Below are 23,649 nucleotides of genomic sequence, written 5' to 3'. Positions count from 1 at the left end.
TCTAGGGATTCAAACCACCGTCCTGCATGCAAGGCAAATGCCCTACATCCATTCTATCTCTCCGGCCCAAGATTTCATATTTTATGGATGGCTAGTGTGTGGGTGAATGTGCTTGACTGTATGACAGTTTCTTGTTTTTGTTTTTTTTTTTTTGGTGGGGTCACACCTGGCTGTGCTCAGGGGTTATTTCTGGCTCCAGGCTCAGAAATTGCTCCTGGCAGGCATAGGGGACCATATGGGGCACCGGGATTTGAACCGATGACCTCCTGCATGAAAGTCAAACGCCTTACCTCCATGCTATCTCTCTGGCCCCTGTATGACAGTTTCTATCTACAGATCAATTAGGTTATTTTCAGCTGTTAGTTGCTGCAAATAATGGTGAAATGAACTTGGGAGCACATATGTATCTCTTGGAGTTAGTCAGGTTTTATTTTTTTGGTTTGTTTGTTTTTGTTTTGGAGCACCTGGCAGTTCTCAGGGGTTACTTCTTGCTCAGCGCTCAGAAGTCGTTCCTGGCAGCTTGGGGGACCATGTGGGATGCTGGGGATCCAACCTGAGTCTGAGTCTTTCCCAGGTCGACAGCATGCAAGGCAAATTCTAGTGCTCTGGCCCCTGAGTTAGTCTTTTTTTTTCCTCTGCATATTATTGCCCAGAAGTTGATTTGCTAAATCATATAATAATTCTGTTTTTTAAGTTTTTGAGGAAATTCCCTTCTATTTCTTATGATGGCTTCCCCAGTTTATATTCCCACCAATTGCGCATACAAGAATTCCATTTCCTCCACAACTTTACCTATGCCATTTCATTGTGACAACAGTTATTCTAACAGATTAACATGATGCCTTACTGTGATTTTGCTTTGTCTTTCTTAGATGATTAATGTTATTGAACAGATTTTCATGTACTTATTGGCCTTTGGAAAATATATCTCTTTAAGACCTATGTACTTTTTAGATTTTTAGTTAGGCAAGTTCTTTATATTTCTTGGATATTAAATTCGATCAGACTTATGATTTGCAAAATATTTTCCTATTCATTTGGTTTTATGAGGAGTGGGGGTAGCAGGCACTTCTTTCTTTCTTTCTTTCTTTCTTTCTTTCTTTCTTTCTTTCTTTCTTTCTTTCTTTCTTTCTTTCTTTCTTTCTTTCTTTCTTTCTTTCTTTCTTTCTTTCTTTCTTTCTTTCTTTCTTTCTTCCTTCCTTCCTTCCTTCCTTCCTTCCTTCCTTCCTTCCTTCCTTCCTTCCTTCCTTCCTTCCTTCCTTCCTTCCTTCCTTCCTTCCTTCCTTCCTCCCTTCCTCCCTTCCTCCCTTCCTCCCTTCCTCCCTCCCTCCCTCCCTCCCTCCCTCCCTCCCTCCCTCCCTCCCTCCTTCCTTCCTTCCTTCCTTCCTTCCTTCCTTCCTTCCTTCCTTCCTTCCTTCCTTCCTTTCTTTTCTTTTTTTTTTTTTTTGTTTTTGGTTCCCACCCGTCAGCGCTCAGGGGTTACTCCTGACTCCAGGCTCAGAAGTTGCTCCTGGCAGGCTCGGGGGACCATATGGGATGCCAGGATTCAAACCAATGACCTTTTTTTTTTTTTTTTTTTTTTTTTTTTTTTTTTGTGGTTTTTGGGTCACACCCGGCAGTGCTCAGAGGTTATTCCTGGCTCCAGGCTCAGAAATTGCTCCTGGCAGGCACGGGGGACCATATGGGGCGCCGGGATTCAAACCGATGACCTCCTGCATGAACAAACCAATGACCTTTTGCATGAAAGGCAAATGCCTTAACTTCATGCTATCTCCCCGGCCCCTGTAGCAGGCACTTCTAACAGTGCTACTCTTGGCAGTGATCAGGGAGACCATATGTGATGTCAGGGGTTGAATTTGGGTTACCACCCTGCTCCCTCTGTCCTTCCTACCCCTCTTCCTCTCTCCTTCTAACTTTCCTTCCTGGTTCTCTCTTTCTTCCCTTTCCTTTGTTGTTGAACTAACCAGGGTTACACATCTAGTTGAGTGCTCCCAAACCTTCTACTTGTGGGGTTCTCAATCATTTGGATGCAATGCTTATTAAGGGTCATACATTTGGCTGCTGTGTACCCCACATTGACTCAAGGCAATCACAAACAATAGTGCTACCGGGATACCCCCTGTGGCTCTGTACTGGGGAGTCCTCACCAGAGCCCACAGTTACCACTGAGTCCCCTATCCCCTCTCCTTCCTTTTTTCTTTCCTTTCCCTTCTCTCTCTCTCTCTTTCCCTCTTTTTCTTTCTTTCTTTCTTTCTTTCTTTCTTTCTTTCTTTCTTTCTTTCTTTCTTTCTTTCTTTCTTTCTTTCTTTCTTTCTTTCTTTCTTTCTTTCTTTCTTTCTTTCTTTCTTTCTTTCTTTCTTTCTTTCTTTCTCATAACATGGAAGACAAATTTGTTTTAGAATTTTTTTGGGGGGGAGGGCACACCCAGCAGGGCCAGGGACTACTCCTGGCTCTACGCTCAGAAATCACACTCGGCAGGTTCAGGGGACCATATGGGATCCTGGGATTTGAACCACAGTCCTGATGCAAGGCAAATGCCCTACCGCTGTTCTGTCTCTCCGGCCCCTTAGATTTTTTTTTTTTTTTTTTTTTTTTTGGTTTTTGGGCCACACCCAGCGTTGCTCAGGGGTTACTCCTGGCTGTCTGCTCAGAAATAGCTCCTGGCAGGCACGGGGGACCATATGGGACACCGGGATTTGAACCAACCACCTTTGGTCCTGGATCGGCTGCTTGCAAGGCAAACGCCACTGTGCTATCTCTCCGGGCCCTTAGATTTTTTTTTTATCTCTTGCCTTTTTATGGTCTGTCACCTCTGTACAAACTTAAGATAACTATAGGGCAAGAGAAAAAGTACAGGAGATAGTCACTTGTTTTGCATGCTGCTGACCTCTGTTCTTTTTTTTGTTGTTGTTGTTTTGTTTTTCTGTTTTGTTTTTTGGACCACACCCGTTTGATGCTTAGGGGTTACTCCTGGCTAAGTGCTCAGAAATTGCCCCTGGCTTGGGGGGACCATATGGGACTCTGGGGGATTGAACCGCGGTCCTTCCTTGGCTAGCGCTTGCAAGGCAGACACCTTACCTCTAGCGCCACCTCGCCAGCCCCCTGACCTCTGTTCTATCCCCAGCATTGGATATGGTCCAGAGCACTGCAAGGAGTGATCACTAAGTGGAGTTAGGCCTAGTTATCGGTTGAGTGTCTCTCTCTCTCTCTCTCTCTCTCTCTCTCTCTCTCTCTCTCTCTCTCTCTCTCTCTCTCTCTCTCTCTGTCTCTCTCTCTCTCTCTCTCTCTCTCTCTCTCTCTCTCTCTCTCTCTCTCTCTCTCTCTCCCTCTCTCCCTCTCCCTCCTCCCAGGGGATCATACTCTGCAGGTGCTCAGGACTTACTCCTGGCTCTGCACCAAAGGATCAGTTCTGACAAGTCATAGAGAAATATGCAAGATGCCGGGGATTGAACCAGCTTGCACTCATGCAAGGCAAACACTCTACTCACTGTACTATCTCTCCAGCCCCCTCAATTACCCAAGGTAGGGGCTGAATACAAGGCCTCACACATGAAAGGCTTTACCACTGGGCTGCATCCCCAGGCCTAATACATAGTTTTAACCTGATACTGCTGCAAACTGCAATTCCATATGGGAACTAAAATAATCAAATAAAAGATTTTTAAGGTCTTTATTATTATCAAAGGGTGGGTGGTTGGTTATACCTAGTTTTGCACCGGTCTTTCTTTTTTCCTGGCTCTGTGTTTATGGGTCATTTTTAGTGCTCAGGGTGCCTTATGTGGTGACAGGTATCAAACCAGACTCAGCTCCATGCAAAGCAAGTGATTTAATCCCTTTAACCAAGTACTCTAGGAACCTAAAAGATGTCTTGATGAAAGTGAATAGAAATAATTTTCTAATGAAAATTCTAGAAACTTTTTATGGATTGCATGTTATATGTGATTAAAAGCTTGGCTAATTTTTACACGCAATGTTCAAGTTCTCATTGGTAGTCTTTCCACTCATTTGTAACAACTTTTGAAAGCAGCCAAAGGAAACACTTAGTCACCTAGTTATAATGAGAAAGCAGCTGCAAAACAATTGTAAGAATATCCTGAGAATGAGCAGGTTCTGTTCTGTTCGGCCCAGAAGTAGAAAGAAGATGAAAGGAAGATCACAGAAGTATAGGTTTAGATGTTGTAAGATGAGAAAGAACCATTGAAAATGAGGATTTGGTAGTTTTGTTCTAGTTTGTTCTAGTTTGGCCACACCAGCAGTGCTCAGGAATAAGTCCTGGTGGTGGTTCGGGGACCATAAGGAATGTTGAGGATTGAACCTGAGTCAAGACAAACTCTTTACCCACTGTACTATTTCTCTGGTCCAGAAGATGAGGCTTCTTTTTGTTTGTTTGTTTTGCTTTGTTTTGGGGCCACACTCAGTCGTGTTTAGGGGTTCCTCCTGGCTCTGCACTCAGAAATTGCTCCTGGCAGGATCAGGGGACCATATGGAATGCCAGGAATCAAACCCGTGTCCATCCCGGATCAGCCATGTGAGAGGATTTTTTTTTTTTTTTTTTTTTGGTTTTTCGGGCCACACTCGTTTGATGCTCAGGGGTTACTCCTGGCTACGCGTTCAGAAATTGCCCCTGGCTTGGGGGACCATATGGGATGCCAGGGATTCGAACTGCTGTCCTTCCTTGGCTATCGCTTGCAAGGCAGACACCTTACCTCTAGCACCACCTCGCCGGCCCCATAAGAGGATTTTTTTTAATTGAACTTTTGCCTTTAATTTGGGAGAAATTAAGCTGAATATTCTTTGTGTATGGTCTTAGAATAAATCACAGGCAAGAGAGAGAGAAGAATGTGTCAACTGTCTGATGTTGTGGAAACATCCTTCATTTCAGTCTCTTGCTCCCTTTCCTTACTTTGGGATCCCACTTTTCCCTTCCCTTGCTGGAATTGTAATTCAATGCAGATACACAAAGACATTTTTGTGGGCAACCCTGGTAACTTTGATGCTTTGCTCAACATTGCATGGGTTTAATATTCACAAAAACTGTATTAAATGGAATAAATAAGTACTTTTACAATGAAATCTTCTGAAGGAGATAATAGGAATGAGACCTCTTACCTAAGAGAGAAACTTGCAAGTTCTTTTGATGTAAAGTGTAAAATAACATAAGCAAAAGGAATATTATTTTACCAAAGTGACAGCATTGATTTCTCCAAAGGTCTAGCTTGTTGGCACTTGGAATGGAAGAACTAGTTGCCTAATTGGTAGGGTTTTATTTTCATCTTTATTGTCTCTGTCTTTAGTATGTTAGGAAAAATATACCCAACATTTTCTAAAAGCAAGTCTCCATCCAGAAACAAATCTGACAGGAAAAATTGCCCAAGACAGAGCTTGCTTTTGACTCTGTTCTGACTCTTGTTGCTTCTCTTCCTTTTCCTTTGATTATCAACTTACGAAATAACTAGGCAGGAAGCTGTAGAGGAAACACCGTGTCCTGTTACCTTATTTATTTATTTATTTTTTTAGTATTGGGCCACACCCTACAGTGCTTATGGCAACTCCAGGCATGGTGGTTAGTAATCACCTCTCCTGGCCATGCTTAGGAGACCAGGCTATGCTTGGCCCTGACCCCAGCGCTCCAGCTTGAAGTCTCCCTGGCCCCTATCCTAGTCTTTCATCTTGCTAAATAAGCAGTTTTAGGATGTTATCTTCAAGACATTGGCAAGGAAATGTCAGGCTGACTTTTAAAGAAATGGACTTTTAAAAAAATGTGCGTCCTCTCGGGTCCATATTTTATTGATCACAAATTGAATATTATCTAGACTGATTCTAAAGCTGTTGACAAATTATTCAGAAATGATTTTCATTAGTTCTTCTGTTTAATCATATGGAGGTGAACTTATCAGTGTGGGTATTGTAGGTGGCTTCTTTCCTATTCTTGCTCTGAAACCTTTTCTTTAGAACAATGTCCCCTGTTATTTCAGTTTAGTGGATGCCACCTTTATTTGCTGGTAATTGGACATGAAACCTTGAAGTCTTTCTTCAGTCTTTTTTTTTTTTGTAATATGTTGGGCCACATCCGGGGCACTCAGGTTATTCCTGACTCTGTGCTCATCATTCCTGTAGCAGGCTCAGGGAACCATATGGGACGTCAGGGATCAAACCATCCTGGTTCGGCAGTGTGCAAGGCAAACGCCCTACTGCTGTGATTTCACTCTGGCCTCTCTTCAGTCTTAACCTCTAATTCCTTAACCTAAATCCTGATGATTTTTCTAACTATTGTGCCCAAATCTTTATTCTTAATTCTCCAGTTTCCTGTGGAAACTGCCACCTTGGTCTCCTCCACTTCTGTCAGTTTCTAACTCTCATCTCCCAAGTAAATTCATGCTTGTTTTGCACTGCAAATTCATCATCTCAGAGCCCCCTGTTTCTTCTGCTCATTTCTGTTTCTCCTAAAGTGAATTTTCTCATTTCTGTAAAAACTTATTAAAGGTCAATTATATTTGTCAAGAAGCATGCTAGGAAGTTGGAAAAGATAATTTATGTGTTTGGAATTTCTCTGTGACCGCTGATGCTCAGGGATCATTTCTGGCTCTGTGCTCAGGGATTACTCCAGACAGAGCTCAGAGAACCATATGAGATGCCAGGATGAATCCATATTGACTGTATGCTACCTCAGCATCACAATGGTCCCTTTAGCAGGGCAAGGTGTGTTGCCTGTGCATAGAACCAGAAGTAAGCCCTGAAAACCCATATGCCCTGAGAACCCATAGGTGTGGCCTAGAACACAATTTTTAAAAAGAAGGAAGAGAAGAAAAAATAAAAGAAAGTGGCTTCTATAGAAAATCATTCTTCAGAAACAAAATCTCTCAATATGTTATGGTAGTGTGTTTCAATTCATGGTACTTGACTACTCAAAACTTTTCCTTGTCCTAAGATAAACATTTATATCTGTATTTAGGATAGGTGACCCACTGCTGAGTATCTTTTTGTTGTTACTACTTTAGGACCACACCTACTGGTCCTCAGGGACTACTCTGTATTTGTTATTTTGAGTTGTTTTTGGCAGTACTCTGGAAATCATGTGGTCAGTCACATGCCAAGAAGTGCCTTACCTTCTCCCTTGACACATTACTGTATTCTTGGCTTTTGGTGTTTTGTTTGTTTGTTTTTCTATCACACCCAGAATTGCTTAGGGATTGCTCCTGGTTTAGTGCTCAGTTCACTCCTGGCCACTCCTGGCAGGCTTAAGGAACCAAATGGGGAACTATACAGATTAACTCCATGTAATGCAAGCTCCATATCCATTATACTATCGTTCTGTTCCCTCATTCTTTTTTTTCTCTTTTTTAATTCATTTCTTAACATTCTTTTTTTTTCTCTCTCTTCTTTCTTTTAATTTTGGGGCCTCATAAGCAATGCTCTTTGGCCACTCCTGTCAGTGCTCATGGTACTATATAAGATACCAGGGATCAAACCTAGGCTGGCCACATACAATACACTATTGCTCTGGCCCCTTTATTTAGGCTCTTTATTTTTGGACAATCCACAGTGGTTCTCAAGGCTTTCTTACAGAGCTTGCTAAAAGCTTGGGAAGCATCTTTGATGCTGGAGATAGAACCTAGGTCATCTACTTGCTAGGCAGTACTATCTCTCCTACCTTTTTTGTTTTTGTTTTCGGGTCACACCAAGCTGTACTCAGGGGTTATTCCTAGGTCTACACTCAGAAATTATACTTGGCAGGCTCAGGGGTCCACATAGGATGCTGGAAATCGAACTGAGGTCCGTCCTGGGTTGGCTGCATGCAAGGCAAACACCTTACCGCTGTGCTATTGCTCCAGCCCCTCTTCTGTCTTTCAAAAGATTTTCACATGTAGCCTCAGCAGTCAGAGAGAGAAAGAGTACAGCAAACAGAGCTCTTGCTGGATCCGGGTTCAATTGGCACCACATATGGTCTCCCAAGCACTGTTAAGAGTGATTCCTGAGCACAGCTGAGTATAGCCCAAAACCAAAAATTGAAAGTCAAATGTTAGATCAAGATATCTGAGATTTCAGGGCCGGAGCGGTGACACAAGCGGTAAGGTATCTCTGCCTTGCCCTGCTAGCCTAGGACGTACCTCAGTTTGACCCCCCAGTGTCCCATATTGTCCCTCAAGCCAGGAGCGATTTCTGAGCACATAGCCAGGGAGTAACCCCTGAGTGTCACTGGGTGTGGCCCAAAAAAAAAAAAAAAAAAAAAGATATCTGAGATTTCTTTCTTTTTGATAATTTATTATATTTTACTATGTAACATTAATAAACATATGTAAGATCACATTTTCTGGGTCGTAAGTGATAGCACAGGGATAGAACGTTTGCTTTGCACAGGGACACACTAGGGTCTGACGCAGGTTTAATCCCCCGCCATCACTTATGGTTCCCTAAGCCTGCCTGGAGCAATTTCTGAGCACAGAACCAGAAGTGCCTCTGGGTATGTCCCCCCCAAAATTACATTTTCTGAAATGGCAAATAAAACAGAATATCATTTCCCTTCAGTTCCTGAGATTCAATCCCATCTGTCTTTTTGTGGGCCCAGTGATGTCCTTGAGGATACCAAAGGTGGTTGGTAATAAATAACATTTGCTGAAAGAATTACTTTTTTCTAGTAATCTAGTTTTCAGCACTTAATGATATGTTTCTTTATTATAAGTTATAGGATCTTGCCATGGATATCTATTATGTGCTTATATGCAACATCCACAAAGGGCAGTAATATACTACCTTCCTCTCATTAGGTGGCAAAGTAAGGTCCACTTCACTATTACAGGAGCCAGAGTGGGTAGGGCTGATTGCATGCAGCTGATCTGGGTTCAGTCCCTGGCATTTCATATGGTCCCCTGAGTACCATCAGGTGTGATTCTTGAGTGTAGAGCCAGGAGTAGCCCATGAGCACCATTGGGTGTGGTTCAAAAACAAATAACAAACAAATACAATTACAGTCATCTGGAGATAACAAAATGTAGATTTATGATTACAAATACAGCTCAAGGTTCCCTTTTGAATTATAAATATTTCAAAATAGTTCTGTTTGCTATTGCTGTTGGTTCCATGAAATCCAGAATTTTCAATCCTTGACAGCTATTAACTGCACTCTGCTTTTTCTGCTAAGTTTTCTTTAGACAAAATAAGTCTAGTTTGGGACCAGAGCAATAGCATAGCGGTTATGGCATTTGCCTTGCATTGGGCTGACCCAGGACAGACCTGTGTTCTATCCCTGGTGTCCCATATTGTCCCCAAGCAGGAGCAATTTCTGAGTGCATAGCCAGGAGTAAACCCTTGAGTGTCACTGGGTGTGTCCCCAAAACAAAACAAAACTAGTTTTTTTATATAGGTGTCCTGAATTTGATTTTTTTTGTTTGTTTTTTTGTTTTTGGGCCACACCCAGCGGTGCTCAGGGGTTACTCCTGGCTGTCTGCTCAGAAATAGCTCCTGGCAGGCATGGGGACCATATGGGACACCAGGATTTGAACCAACCACCTTTGGTCCTGGATCGGCTGCTTGCAAGGCAAACACCACTGTGCTATCTCTCCGGGCCCAGATTATTTAAATATTGTATACCATAGAGGCTGGAATGACAGATAGTACAGTGGATAGGGCACTTGCCTTGCACACGGCCTATCTAGATTCTATCCCTGGGACCTTATATGGTCCTTCAGCACCACCAGGAATAACTGAGCATAGCCCTGTGCACCACTGGGTTTGCTTTTTGTGGGTTTATTTTATTTTATTTTTTTGGGGTATATCCCAAACCTCCCACCCAAATTGGTTTTTTATTTATACTTTGGATCCAAAAGGCCACACAGATGATAAGTTGATTCAAGGAACAAATTACTGTTTTTTTTTTTTTTTTTAATTGGGATTTTGATACACTAGTTTCTAACTCAGCAAAATCAGACCAGTACTGAGGTTTTATAGTTCTAAACTCCCTGGTAATACTGAAGCTGATGATAGGCTGAATACATTTTGAGAAATGGGATTGTAGATGATGTGAAGATAAGGATTTAAGATAAAAGCCAAATTTTGGGTTCTGTCCTGGTTCCATCTTTTTCACTGGGACTTCCTTGAGCTCATAAACCTAGTCTTCTTGGGTTTCTATTTTCTGCCCTAGAGACAGTGAACTTTGCCAAGGATTTGGCTTGGAAAGTTTTCCTCTCCACCCCACCCCCGGGAATGGAATCTTTTTTTGTGTTGGGGTGCTGTGATAAGGTGCTCACCATCTAATTAAGGCTGTGATATGATCCCCCAGGCTTTTGGCTGCCTAGTGATAGGAAGCCCATTCTTGGCAGGGTGTGTGTATGCTTTTTTTGGCATTTCGCCTCATCCAACTGAGTTTAATTTAAACAGTTGGAGTCCAGGAACGGCTTCTGGAGCAAGTCTGTATCCTATGGAGTGTAATTGGGAACTGGCAGGAAATTTTTCTTGTAGCTATCCCAGATTTCAGATAGAAATTCTCCTAACTTGTAGGAGGCTGGCAGTGGAGTGACCTGTGAAAGGGGCCCCCTACCAGAATAAAAGTAACGGTGAGTTCTTATGCTATAGGACTGCTTCTCCTGATGACTTTGTTTGCATCTGTAGACTTGCTTGCAGATTACAGACAGGAAAGTGATCTCTCCGCACAGTTTGTTCCTGTGTCTTACAACCAAAGCTAGAAAGAATTATTTCCCTGCTTTTCCTAAGGAACTTTCCTACGGAATTCCCCACAGTATTGGATTGGAACAATGGCTTTTAGATTAAAGAGATCTGTCTCAATACAATGTAGGAAATGATGATGTCAAGCTGAATAGGAGGAATTAGTAAATAATTTGGAATAGTGTTTTTGGTACCCTGCACCCCTAGATTTTTAAATTTGTTTAGTTTTTAGGCCCCCCCAAAACCCCCCAAAATAGTTTTTAGGCCAACTTGGCAATGTTCAGGGGTTAGTCTTGACTCTGTGGTGGGGTTCAGAGAACCATTTGGTGCCATGGATTCATTGAACTTGGATCAGCCATATTGCAAAGTAAGCACCCTACCCACTATCCTGCCTTTCTGGCCCCAATATTTTCTGCTGCTATTCCATTGGAACAGAGCCTGGGAATTTATAAGCTCTTCTTTTCATTCTCATGTTCTGATAATAAAGTGGCAGAAAAGCCAATCAGGGAAAGCCAAGGAGATGATTCCTTAGGCTGAGCTCATGCTTTGTAGTACAGGAGACCTCAGTTGAATACCACATGATCTCACCAGCTCAGGGCCCTGGGTGTAACCCAGGCCCCAACTCTAAATAAACACACATGCACTACTGACATCAATGATAACTCTGGTAATCCCGGGGTTGGACACAAAGCTTCTCTGTGTGTGGTGGTTAGGGTTTTGTTGAGGGGTAAGGGCAGAAGAATATGGCTGTATATGGTGCTGGGGATCACACTGGTGTAAACTGCATTATTAAGAGCCCATATACTGTCTCAGGTGCTTACTGACAAGTGAGTTGTTTATTACTGATCACCATGGTAACCTCTACCCTCATCCCTTTTTTTTTTAATTTATTTTTTTCTTCAAGCAAACAATCAGGGACTGAAGAGATAGTACTGGTATTAAGGCTCTTGCTTTGTTGTTGTTATTGTTGTTGTTGTTTGTTTCTGGGCCACATCTGGTGGTGCTCAGGGTTTACTCCTCATCCTGTATTCAGAGATTACTCCTGGCAGGTTTGGGGGACCATATGCCAGAGATCTTGGGGTTGGCTGCTTGCAAGGCAAAAAGGCCCCACCCACTGTACTATTGCACTGGCTTTTCATGTGAGCAATGCCTTGAGTATTGCCATGAATGATTCCAGAACACAAGAGCTAGGAGGAAACCCTGAAGATAGTTGAGAGTGGTCACACAAACAAAACCACCCAAACCACTGGAACTGCAGAGCATTATTTTCTAACATTTCTGTGAGCCCCTGCCCTTTAAGTGGCAGCTCAGCTCACCTACTCTGAGATGCCTCATTTGTACAAGAAGTCTGATGTCAGGGTGGGGAATGCAGGAGGAGGGGTAGCAGGGACACTTGCGTGTCTCCCAACCTCCAGTAGTGAAAAGACATCTTTTTTGAGATGATTCATTCTATTTATTTCGTTTTAAGTTATTTAATTACTACATTTTTCTAAGTGACTTTCTCCTCTTTGTTGCTGTTGCTATGATGACAACCATCTGCTTGGTTGTGCTCCTTACATTGGCTGTTGTGCTCCCTAGGGGCTCTGCTGAAATGTCTGTGTATGCATGCATGTGCATATGCATGTGTGTGGTCAGAGTGCTAGCCCACTGGGCTTTGCATATGGGAGACCCAGAATTAATTCCTGGCACTTCTACCCCAGCACTGCCAGAAGTGACCCTTTAGCACCCAGCTTAGAGTAGCCTCTGAGCACTGCTAGGTGTGGCCCCCACTGCAACACAAATGAAATAAAGCTGAGATGGGGTAAAGGAAGAGGAAATGGCATGGTCTAGTCTGTATCTCTTTGATAAATCCTTGAGATAAATCTTTATTTGTATGAAATGCAGAAGGTGACCGATTTTATTGGTTTTTTCTTTTGTTTCCTTTGGCTTTAGGCCACACCCAGTGGTGCTTAGGGAATTACTCCTGGCTCTGCACTCAGAAATCACTCCTGGCAGGCACTGGGGACCAAATGGGATGTTGGGGATTGAATCCAGGTCCATTCCCAGGTCAGCTGTGTCCAAGTCATGCCCTACTGCTGTGTTATCATTCTGGCCCCTTATTGGCTATTTTTTGTTGTTAATTAATTCTGTCTTATTAAAGGTTCCAATGTGATATTCTTTCTTAAAGCAGTTCTGGTGAATCCCAAGAGAGGCAGAATGATTCGGATCTTGGCCTTGGTGACCTTCCTTCAGATGAGGAAGATGAGGAAGTTCTCAGCAGTTCTGATGAAGACAATGCCAGCTCCGACTCCAGCAAAGTGGAGCCTGATGGGCTGGGAGAGAAACAGGTAAGTTTCTCTTTGTTTTTGTGTCTATTTATTTTCACTACCCATGGATATAAAATTTTTCAGCATACTAGCACAAAAGTTCTAGTTTTCTCAAAGCCTATAAAATATTTTCTTTCTAATTAAAATTTAATTCCTAACGCAACATAGTACCTAAAATAATATTCTGTTACCAAGAATGTATGACTTAGAGATTAGATAGTAAATTTTGAAAACTTATTTTGGTGTGAGAGGGTGTGAGAGGTGTGTGTGTGTGTGTGTGTGGGTGTGGGTGTGGGTGTGGGTGTGGGTGTGTGTGGGTGGGTGATGGAATCACAACTGATTATGATTAGGGCTTACTCCTGGCTCTGCACTCAGAGACCTGATGGGCTCAGGGAACCATATGGGATGCCCAGGATCAAACGGGTTCAGGCACAAGCAAGGGAAGTACTTTAAGTACTATGCTATCTTTTCAGCTCATATGTACATATGTGTACATACACATATTTACACACTGAATATAAAATCTTAAAACTATTCATTGTACAACTTTAGACTTTACTTGAAAAAAGGAAAATCTATATTTCAGATGCAATGGAATGCTTTTAGTTTATTAATTGGGGTGAAAGAACAAGAAATTGGTATTGATAGAACATGTTTTGGATAAGAGTACTAGCCTGGGAATCAGAGATAGCACAGAAGTGAGGCGCTTGCCTTGCACACAGATTGATCTCCAGCACTCCATATAGTTCCCTGGGTCTGTAGAAGTCGTCCCTGAGCACTACTGGGTATGAGTTTCTCTCCCCTGGTACCCCCAAAAGGAAAGAAAAAGATAGTTATAGCCTCAGTGATCACTGTAGGGGTCGGAGAGATAGCATGGAGGTAAGGTGTTTGCCTTTCATGCAGAAGGTCATTGGTTCGAATCCCGGCATCCCCTGTGGTCCCCTGAGCCGACCAGGAGTGATTTCTGAGCTGGGAGCCAGGAGTAACCCCTGAGTGCTGCTGAGTGTGACCCCCCCCCCCAAAAAAAAATGACCACTATAATTTCCTTTCATATGTGTTTAGTTTTTTGTTTTTTATTTCAGGACTCTGTATGCTTGAAGGTGAAATTTAGAGGTAGGAAAGATAGTCAGTGGAAATATTGCTTTCCTTATATAGGGCCAACCTGGGTTTGATCTTGAGCATTCCATATAGTCTTCGGAGCACTACCAGGAGTGATCCTTGATCAAAGAACTAGGAGTAAGCTCTGAATGCAGCAAGGTGTGATGTAAAAACCTTAAAAAAATGTGAGGGGCCGGGTGGTGGCGCTAGAGGTAAGGTGCCTGCCTTGCCTGCGCTAGCCTTGGATGGACCGAGGTTCCATCCCCCAGTGTCCCATATGGTCCCCCAAGCCAGGATCGACTTCTGAGCACATAGCCAGGAGTAACCCCTGAGCATCACCAGGTGTGGCCCCCCCCCCCAAGAAAAAAGTGAAAAGAGAAAAGAGTGAAATTTCTTCATTTTACTTCCTTATGATAAGAAAAATCATCACTATTCCCCTTTTCTGTATATTGACTTCATTGCTAATTTATTTTTAAATTTTATAAAGTTTTCTCTCCACAACAAGTCATAGGATGTATTCCCTCATGTAAGGATGGGTGCTAGCCAAAGAGAAGTTGATTCTTTAGGGGTATATCGTGGCGTCATACCCTCTCCCAGATAGTGTAGATAGAGATATTGCTCTATCCTCTCCCAGATAGTTTAAATAGAGATATTGCTCAGGCAGGTCTGTTTATTAATTTACTTGCTTTTTATTTTATTTTATTTTTTGGGGGGAGAGAGGGGAGAGAGGGGAGAGAAAGAAGAGAGAGAGGGGAGGGAGAGAGGGGAGAGAGAAGAGAGGGAAGAGAGAGGAGAGAGAGGGGGAGAGAGGGGAGAGGGAGAGAGAGAAGAGAGAGGAGAGAGGGAAGAGAGAGGAGAGAGGGGGAGAGGGGAGAGGGAGAGAGAGAAGAGAGAGAGGGGAGAGTGGGGTAGAGAGAGAAGAGAGGGGAGAGAAATAGGAGAGAGAGAAAGAAGAGAGAGAGCTAATTTACTTGCTTTTTAGTAGAACTCTATGTGTGTGTAGGGTGGCCACACCTGGTAGTGCTGGAGGCTTTTATCCATGTGATACTTGGAAGACAATGAGGTGCTTCAGCCCTTTCCTCATCTCCTAGAGCTTTATGAATAGCAAGCAACTGCCTATTAAAAATTGCGTCCTGGATTGGCTGTGTGCAAGGCAAACGCCCTACCGCTGTGCTATCTCTCCGGACCTATTAAAAATTCTGTAAAAGTGGGGCTAGAGTGATAGGACAGTGGGTATAGCACTTGCCTTGTACTTGGCCAACCTGGGTTTGAATTCCGGCATCTCATATGATCTCTAGAGCACCATCAGGAGTAATCTAAAAACAAAAATAATCTGTAAAAGCATAACATCATTTTTATTGAACTTGTGGTGAACAAATATTAATGAAGATAATTGTACTTATGAATTTACAGACTTGGGACTTGTTATCAAGAGATCAGAATATAAAACTAGATTTTAAGTTATAAAACTGGAATTTGTTTGACTTTAGATCTTAGCAAAGTCATTTGTTTGTGGCACCTATTTCAGCTTCTGCAGCAGTTTTCTTTTTTGGAGAAAGCATTTAATAGGCAATTGACTTTGAAATTGCTATAATTTATTATTATTTTTTTGGGGGGGGGTCACACCTGGCAGTGCTCAGGGATTGATCCTGGCTCTCTGCTCAGAAATCGCTGCTGGCAGGCTCGGGAAACCACGTGGGATGCCAGGATTTGAACCACCGTCCTTCTATGTCTAAGGCAAATGCCTTACCGCTGTGCTATCTTTCTGGCCCCGAAATTGATAATATTTAAATGAAGATTTTCACTAACTGGAATGTTGAGATGCCAAGTATTGTCTTTTTTGAAGTTTTACAATGGGATGAAGTTTTCCATCATCATTTTACTTGGGTCAGACTTAGTCATTGGTCTTCTAAGTTGGAGATCCTATAGAAATTTTTATAAGGAGCTGGAGAGATAGCACAGTGATAGGGGCATTTGCCTTGCATGCAGCCGATCCAGGATGGACTGTGGTTTGAATCCCGGTATTCCATATGATCCCCCATGCCTGACAGGAGCAATTTCTGAGTTCAAAGCCAGAAGTAACCCTTGAGTGCAGCTGGGCATGACCCAAAAAAGCCCTCCCTCCAAAAAAAAAAAGGAATTTGGGGCTGGAGAAATAGCACAGTGGTAGGGCATTTGCCTTGCATTTGGCCAATCCATGAAGAACTGTGGTTCGATTCCTGGCATCCCATGTGGTGCTGCCCCCACACACACCCCCCTCCAGCCTGCCAAGAGCGATTTTTGAGCACAGAGCCAGGAGTAATTCCTGAGTGCCTCTGGGTGTGACCAGAAAATAAAAACAAACAAAAAATAAATGTTTCTATATTTCCTTATTTTGCTAATCATTGAGTTTCTGTCTATTTTCAAAATGATTCCAATCCATTGTTACCTATCTTTTTCTTCTTTAACACTATACTAACTTAAAAGATAAATTTATTTATTTATTTTTTTGGTTTTTGGGTCACATCCGGCAATGCTCAGGGGTTATTCCTGACTCTAAGCTCAGAAATCGCCCCCGGCAGGCTCGGGGGACCATGTGGGATGCCAGGATTTGAACCAGTGACCTTCCGCATGCTAGACAAATGCCTTACCACTGTGCTATCTCTCCGGACCCAAAAAGAAAAATATTTTAAAAACAAACAATTAGGGGCCGGGCGGTGGCGCTAGAGTTAAGGTGCCTGCCTTGCCTGCGCTAGCCTTGGACGGACCGCGGTTCGATCCCCCGGCGTCCCATATGGTCCCCCAAGCCAGGAGCAACTTCTGAGCGCATAGCCAGGAGTAACCCCTGAGCGTTACCGGGTGTGGCCCAAAAACCAAAAAAAAAAAAACCAAACAATTAGACATGGCTAGAGTGCTAGTTCAAATAAACTGGAACACATGCTTTATATGTGGGAGGTCCAGGTTTGATTCCTGGTACCACATAGTCCCTCAAGCACCAGCAGTAGTGACTCTCAGGCTCTGAGCCAAGAGTAACCCTTGAACACTTTGGGTGAACACCGGGTAAGACAAAACAAACAACAAAAGGTCAAAGTGTTGGCTCTAGAATGCTTCCAGAACTGAGCACATGCTTTGTATGTGGGAACCCTAGTAGTCATTCCCACCCCCACATAGCATTGCTCCAGTAGTATCCTGGAAGCACTACCAGGAGTACCCAGCTCCTCCCCCAGACTCTCCCTCCCCCCAAAAAACAACATAAACTTCTGGATTTGCAAAAAAGCCTTTTATCATTTCTCCTACCTTCCTCTATACTTTTACATGACTAAATAGCTATGAGGAGCTTTTGGCCCATTCCAAAGGGCCAGACCTGCAAGAGCAGAGCCCTCTGAGAATTGCCAGGTTCTGATTTGACTGGAGCAGAGTCCACAGTGTGAGGGGAGCACTGAATCTTTTGATGGTAACTAGATACATGGTCTGCTCACCAAGAAAAATTTGCTTTTGGGGCCAGAGTCATGGTACAGTGGATGGGGTACTTGCCTTGCATGCAGCAGACCTTGGATCCATCCTATGTATCCTATATGGTTCCCAGAACCTGTCAGGAGTAATTTCTTTTTCTTTTTTCCTTTTTTTTTAAATGCAAAACACTCAGGGGTTACTCCTGGTTCTGCGCTCAGAAACCAATCAATCCTGGAAGGCTCAAGGACCATATGGGATGCCAGGAATTGAACCGGGTTTCCTCTGGGGTTGGCCGCATGCAAGGCAAATGCCCCACTGCTATTCTATTACTCTGACCCCATGTCAGGAGTAATTTCTGAGCTCAAAGCCAGGAAGTAACCTCTGAGGTGGCTGTGGCCCCAAAACAAACAAAAAAGTTTGTTTTCTGTTAGCTATCAGTGAGGCAAGCTGCCTTTGTGGTCTGCCTGAGAACTAATGATATTTGTATTTTTCTATTTTTATGTTGGTTTTATTTGGGAGCCATGCCTACCTGTGCTCAGAGTTTAGTCCTAGCAAAATTTAGAATCAAATGGGGTGCTGAACAAAGAGCCAGAAGTGTAACCCCTGAGTACTTCAGGGTGTGCCTCCCAAACAAAACAAACAAACAAACAAACAAAAAAGAAATGTCATGCTCATGATGGTGCCCTTTTGTTTTTATCCCTGCTCTATAGAAGAATAACAGACTACCAGGATGAGATTTATGTTTGTTTGTTTTGAGGTCACATCCAGCATTGCTCAGAGGTTATTCCTGATTACTCAGGAGTTTCACAGAAATCGTTCTTGGCAGTGCTGGGAGAGGGCGGGGACCATTTAGTATGCTGAACATTGAACTGGGTCAGCAGCGTGCACTTCAAGCACTGTAACTGCTATGCTCAGGCCCTGGGATTTTTTTTTTACTCCACAATTCTTTTCTTTTTTTCTTTCCCTCTTTCTTTCCCTCTTTCTTTCCCTCTTTCTTTCTTTCTTTCTTTCTTTCTTTCTTTCTTTCTTTCTTTCTTTCTTTTTCTTTCTTTCTTTCTTTCTTTCTTTCTTTCTTTCTCTTTCTTTCTTTCTCTTTCTTTCTTTCTTTCTTTCTTTCTTTCTTTCTTTCTTTCTTCTTTCTTTCTTTCTTTCTTTTTCTTTCTTTCTTTCTTTCTTTCTTTCTTTCTTTCTTTCTTTCTTCTTCTTTCTTTCTTTCTTTTTCTTTCTTTCTTTCTTTCTTTCTTTCTTTCTTTCTTTCTTTCTTTCTTTCTTTCTTTCTTTTTTCTGTCTTTCTTTCTTTTTTCTTTCTTTCTTTTTCTTTCTTTGTTTCTATTTCTTTCATTCTCTCTTTCTTCTTTCTTTCTTCCTCCTCCCTTCCTCCCTCCCTCCCTCCCTCCCTCCCTCCCTCCCTCCCTCCTTCCTTCCTTCCTTCCTCTTTTTTTTTTGGTTTTTGGGTCACACCTGGCAGTGCTCAGGAGCTACTCCTGGCTCTACGCTCAGAAATCACCCCTGGCAGGCTTGGGGGACCATATGGGATGCCGGGATTTGAACCACTGTCCTTCTGCATGCAAGGCAAATGCCTTACCTCCATGCTATCTCTCCAGCCCCAGCTCCACAATTCTTTCTGGTTAGGGCCCAAAGAGTGGGGCAGGAAAGAGTTAAGAGCAGGAACTTCAAAAGGGGTTATGCTTAATTATCTGGCATATAAAGAAACAACATGAGAGAGTAGACAGAGATCACTGGTAACAGCTTGAAAGACAACTGCGACTGCTGACCAAAGGTGGTCATAAGGGCTCAGGCAGAGCTAGTGAGTGGTTAGTGGGTGTTGGTATTCTTGTAGTGGGGTAGTGATGCTTGCTAAGCTTAAAGCATTCATCTTAATTCTAGTATCTATAAATCATGGCACCACTGTTAAAGAAGAGACAGTGCTTCAAGGAGCAAAGATACCTTAGCACGTACTTCAAAAATGAAGTATAGCCGTTTGGCATTTTTGGCCATAGCTAAAGGCTATGAGTCAGCCCTGCTCACCAGGTGTGCCCATGTTCCTGTAATGCTGCTCTGAACTCAGCCCTTAAGCAATCACATCATTTGAAAGTGAAGAGAGTAGTATTGAGGCTTCACTTCTTTCCATGCCTCTGGGATTTATTTCTAAGGCCATCCACCTCCTTTTTCTACCTTTAAAATATAGACACTGCTTAATCAATATTAAACTTTTTAGTTTCTGATGATCTAGAGAAATCCAGTTATTGATGAAAAAACTTTGGTTTTGCTAAAACAAATACAGAACTAGTTACTCAAATGTGTGTGTGTGAATTTTGCTAAAACAAATACAGAACTAATTACTCAAATATGTGTGTGTGTGTGTGTGTGTGTGTGTGTGAATACCTCCATGATTTTTACTCATACAAGCTCTGTAAGATCACGCTCCCTGTGCCTGCTTCCCCAGTGTGTTCACTGTTAAGTTCATAGAGTAGATGAATGGGGTTACAGGCCATGTGCCTCATCTTATTACAATGAGCAAAACTTCTCCAGCCTGTTAGTCACAACCATTTACCAGTGTCTTAGGAAAGAAGAATGGTGGAAAGGATCAAACTCACCTAATTATCTTTTTGTGGATGGGGTTGGGTTACTGGGGTCAAGTTGCCAGGCAAGATATCCAAGGCTCATTAGAGGAGACTGTTCATCCATTCTCGATTAATAATTGACTGTCTGTAAAGGGAATTTTCAAGGGGTTGGAGCAAAGCTCCCTGGAAAAGTGTTTACCTCCTAAATGTGAGGTTGCAAGTCTAGTCTCCAGTGCCATTCACACATGCCCAACTCAGTCATGGCAGCTCCGCTCCTTGCAATCTCTAGTTTGGCTCCAGCCTTTGTGGTCCCCAGCACATAGCCAGAAATGGGACACCCCTGATAGTAGGTCACTGATAGTGACTTTGGGCGTAAACATCATATTTTTCATTCAATAAGCCTGTCTCGCTCGCTGAATGTCAACAGAAATGACTATGTGTCGAACACCCCTCAATTTTTGCCTCTTCACACTGCCCAGTTTTTAAACTAATAGCACAGTGTTAGAATGTGTGTGTGTGTGTGTGTGTGTGTGTGTGTGTGTGTGTGTGTGTTTTAGCAAGGACATTTAATTTCCACACAAATCTGTGCATTTAAAAGAATTTTAGGGGCTGGAGCGATAGCACAGCCATAGGATGTTTGTCTTGCACGTAGCCAACCCAGGACGGACCTGGGTTCAATACATCCCATATGGTTCCCCAAGCCTGCCAGGAGTAATTTTTGAGCACAGAGCTAGGAATAACCCCTGAGTGCTGCTGGGTGTGACCCAAAATCCCCTCAAAAATAAATAAGTAAAAAAAAAAAAAAAAAAAAAAAGGAAGAATTTCATCTCAGTTCCTTAGAACAACACCGCCTTGCCTTAAGAACCTACTTCTAAAAGGAATGTTGTGCTAAGAGCACTGGGGGCAGTAATGCCGGTGCATGTTTGTTCCTGAGCATGAGAAGAGCTATTCAGAATGCATTTAAGTGATGTGACTTAGAGTGGCTTAATGTGAAGTTCTCTTCCACAGTTCTATGAGGAACTCACTAACCTTACCTGTGCACACCCCAAGAACTAATACTCATGTGGTAACTATAGGGATGAGCTCCCCTGCTGATGTGTGTGACTACATCATCATTTTGAACCACTGATAATTAGGTCTCAGACAGTCTGGGCAGGGTCCTAGTTGCCATGGTTGAGCTAAGTCACCCACAATGGCTCCCAGATCCTCTTGGCTCACCTTGTCTTTGCAGCTCTTTTTCCATGTTAGCATTTGAGGTGTTCATTATATGAAATTTGTTCAAATAGAAAACTACAGGTGTCCACAGTCCAAAAACTTGCTTTTATATTTTTAAAAAGCACCCCTTGAACTAGACTAGTTGTGTGGGAAGCAAATGGGGTGGAGGGATGTGGACACCCTGAAGGATTTGGTGTTGAAACATTGCTGAATCCAGGAATACCTTTGTAATTTCATGGTGACTAAATAAAAGTAATTGTGTGTGTGTGTGTGTGTGTCAGAGCTGTTACATCTGCTAAGCTTCATTATCCTTTTGTGAATTCACGCTTTCATGATTATCTTCATGTCCATAGGGTGAAGATGATACTGGAATGAAAAGTAAAGTTCATAATATTGCAAAGGAGATCATGAGTTCAGAGAAAGTGTAGGTATCTGGTTTATCATTCATGGATCTAATTGTATACCTTTGGGCTCATTTAAAATATTTCCTTCATTGTTGTTTCTTACAGGTTTGTGGATGTGTTAAAACTTCTGCATATTGTAAGTATTCTTTATTATTTTTATAATATCTTTATTTAAGCACCATGATTACAAACATGTTTGTAATTGGGTCAGTTATAGAATTTTTTATTATTTTAAAATCTGAGATTATTCCTCTATCTTTTTTCTGCCTAATTCACTTCAATGAATTCTGTGTATGTATATGTGTGCACTTCCTATATACAAATTGATTTAAAATGTATATTTCTGTGTGGATGTGTGTAGTATGCAGAGAAAAAAATTTGGGGGGTTTCTCCAAGAGCCTTCTCTAATGTATTATCTCTCCAGTCCTCAATAGAATCTTTATAACTTAAATATTTTCCAAAATTTTTAGTCTTTATAACTTATACTTCTTATTTTATTTTATCTTATTTTATTTTGTTTTGGGGATTATTTTATTTATTTATTTATTTAATTTCATTTATTTTTTAATTTTGGTTTTGAAGCCATACCCAATGGTACTCTGGGGTTACTTCTGACTACTGTGCTCAAGGGTCACGACTGGCAGTACTCCTTTTGTTTTTGTCTTTTTGAGGGGGCTTGGGGGCTGCACCTGGCAATGCCCAGAGGTTACTTCTGACTTTGCACTCAGAAATCGCTTCTGGCAAGCTCGGGAGACCATATAGGGTGCCAGGAATTGAACTCTGGACTGTCTGGGTTAGCTGCATGCCAGGCCTTACCGATGTACTATCTCTCTGGTCCCACGACTGGCAGTACTTGAAGGACCATAAGTGGTGGCAGAGATCAGACCAGAGTCAGCCACATGCAAGGCCAGTACCTTGACCCCTGTTTTATATCTCTGCCCCTCTAATATATACTTTTTAAATTTTAGAGGAGTGTCACACCTGGTGATGCTCAGGGGTTACTCCTAGTTCTGCACTCAGGAATCACTCCTAGTAGGCTTGGGAAACCCTTTGGGATGCCAGGGATCAAACTCTGGTCTCCATGTGCAAGGCAAGTGCTATACCCACTGAACTATCTCTCTGGCCCTCTTTTTTTTTTTTTTTTTGGTTTTTGGGCCACACCCGTTTGACGCTCAGGGGTTACTCCTGGCTATGTGCTCAGAAATCGCCCCTGGCTTGGGGGGACCATATGGGACGCCGGGGGATCGAACCGCGGTCCGTTCCTTGGTAGCGCTTGCAAGGCAGACACCTTATCTCCAGCGCCACCTTCCCGGCCCCCTCTCTGGCCCTCTTACATATACTTTTTTTGGGGGGAAGGACTTTTAGGTCACACTGGTGGTGCTCAGGAATTAGTCCTGGCTCTGAACTCAGAAATCATTTCTGGCAGGCTCTGGGGACAATATGGGATGCCGGTGATCAACCCAGATAAGCCGAATTCAGGGCAAACACCCTACTTGCTCTGCTATCTTTCCAGCTCCCTCCCATTTGCTTCTTTAAATTATATTTTTCTTAGATGTTTACAGAGGATTTTACTATCAGTAGAATTTTTCATACCAGTTTATATAGAAAAGGTCATAATCCAAACTATTTTTCATCTTCTTAATAAGCTTCCATGGCTTGTTCTTCAAGTCTGCATTCTCCCTTAAACATATATTTTCTTTTTTTTTCCTCTCACATTTCCTTTCTTTTTTTGAGTGGGGGAGTGGGCCACACTCAGAGGTGCTCAGGATTTACTCCTGCCTCTGACCTCAGAAAAAGCTCCTGGCAGACTCGGGATATATGGAATGTTGAGGATTGAAACCAGGTCCATCCCAAGTCAGCCTTGTGCAAGGCGAACACCCTGCCACTGTGCTATTGCTCCAGCTCCTTCTTTCACATTTCTTTTGTTTGTTTGTTTATTTTTCTTTCTTTTTTTTCTTCTTTCACATTTCC

General features: G+C 42.6%; 1 protein-coding gene across 1 annotated transcript in view; it reads left to right on the top strand.

Annotated features, from left to right (window-relative positions):
* FGD6 (FYVE, RhoGEF and PH domain containing 6) overlaps positions 1 to 23,649 on the top strand; it is a 134,518-nt gene that overhangs the window by 37,822 nt on the left and 73,047 nt on the right. Inside the window, exons 3-5 of the mRNA XM_049782863.1 lie at positions 12,827 to 12,986; positions 21,628 to 21,698; positions 21,784 to 21,814. Coding sequence (XP_049638820.1) covers positions 12,827 to 12,986; positions 21,628 to 21,698; positions 21,784 to 21,814 — 262 coding nt within the window. The remainder of the gene's footprint in view (positions 1 to 12,826; positions 12,987 to 21,627; positions 21,699 to 21,783; positions 21,815 to 23,649) is intronic.

Source organism: Suncus etruscus, chromosome 11, assembly GCF_024139225.1.
Source record: "Suncus etruscus isolate mSunEtr1 chromosome 11, mSunEtr1.pri.cur, whole genome shotgun sequence".
Lineage (NCBI taxonomy): Eukaryota > Metazoa > Chordata > Mammalia > Eulipotyphla > Soricidae > Suncus > Suncus etruscus.
This window is presented reverse-complemented; position numbering and strand designations above follow the sequence as displayed.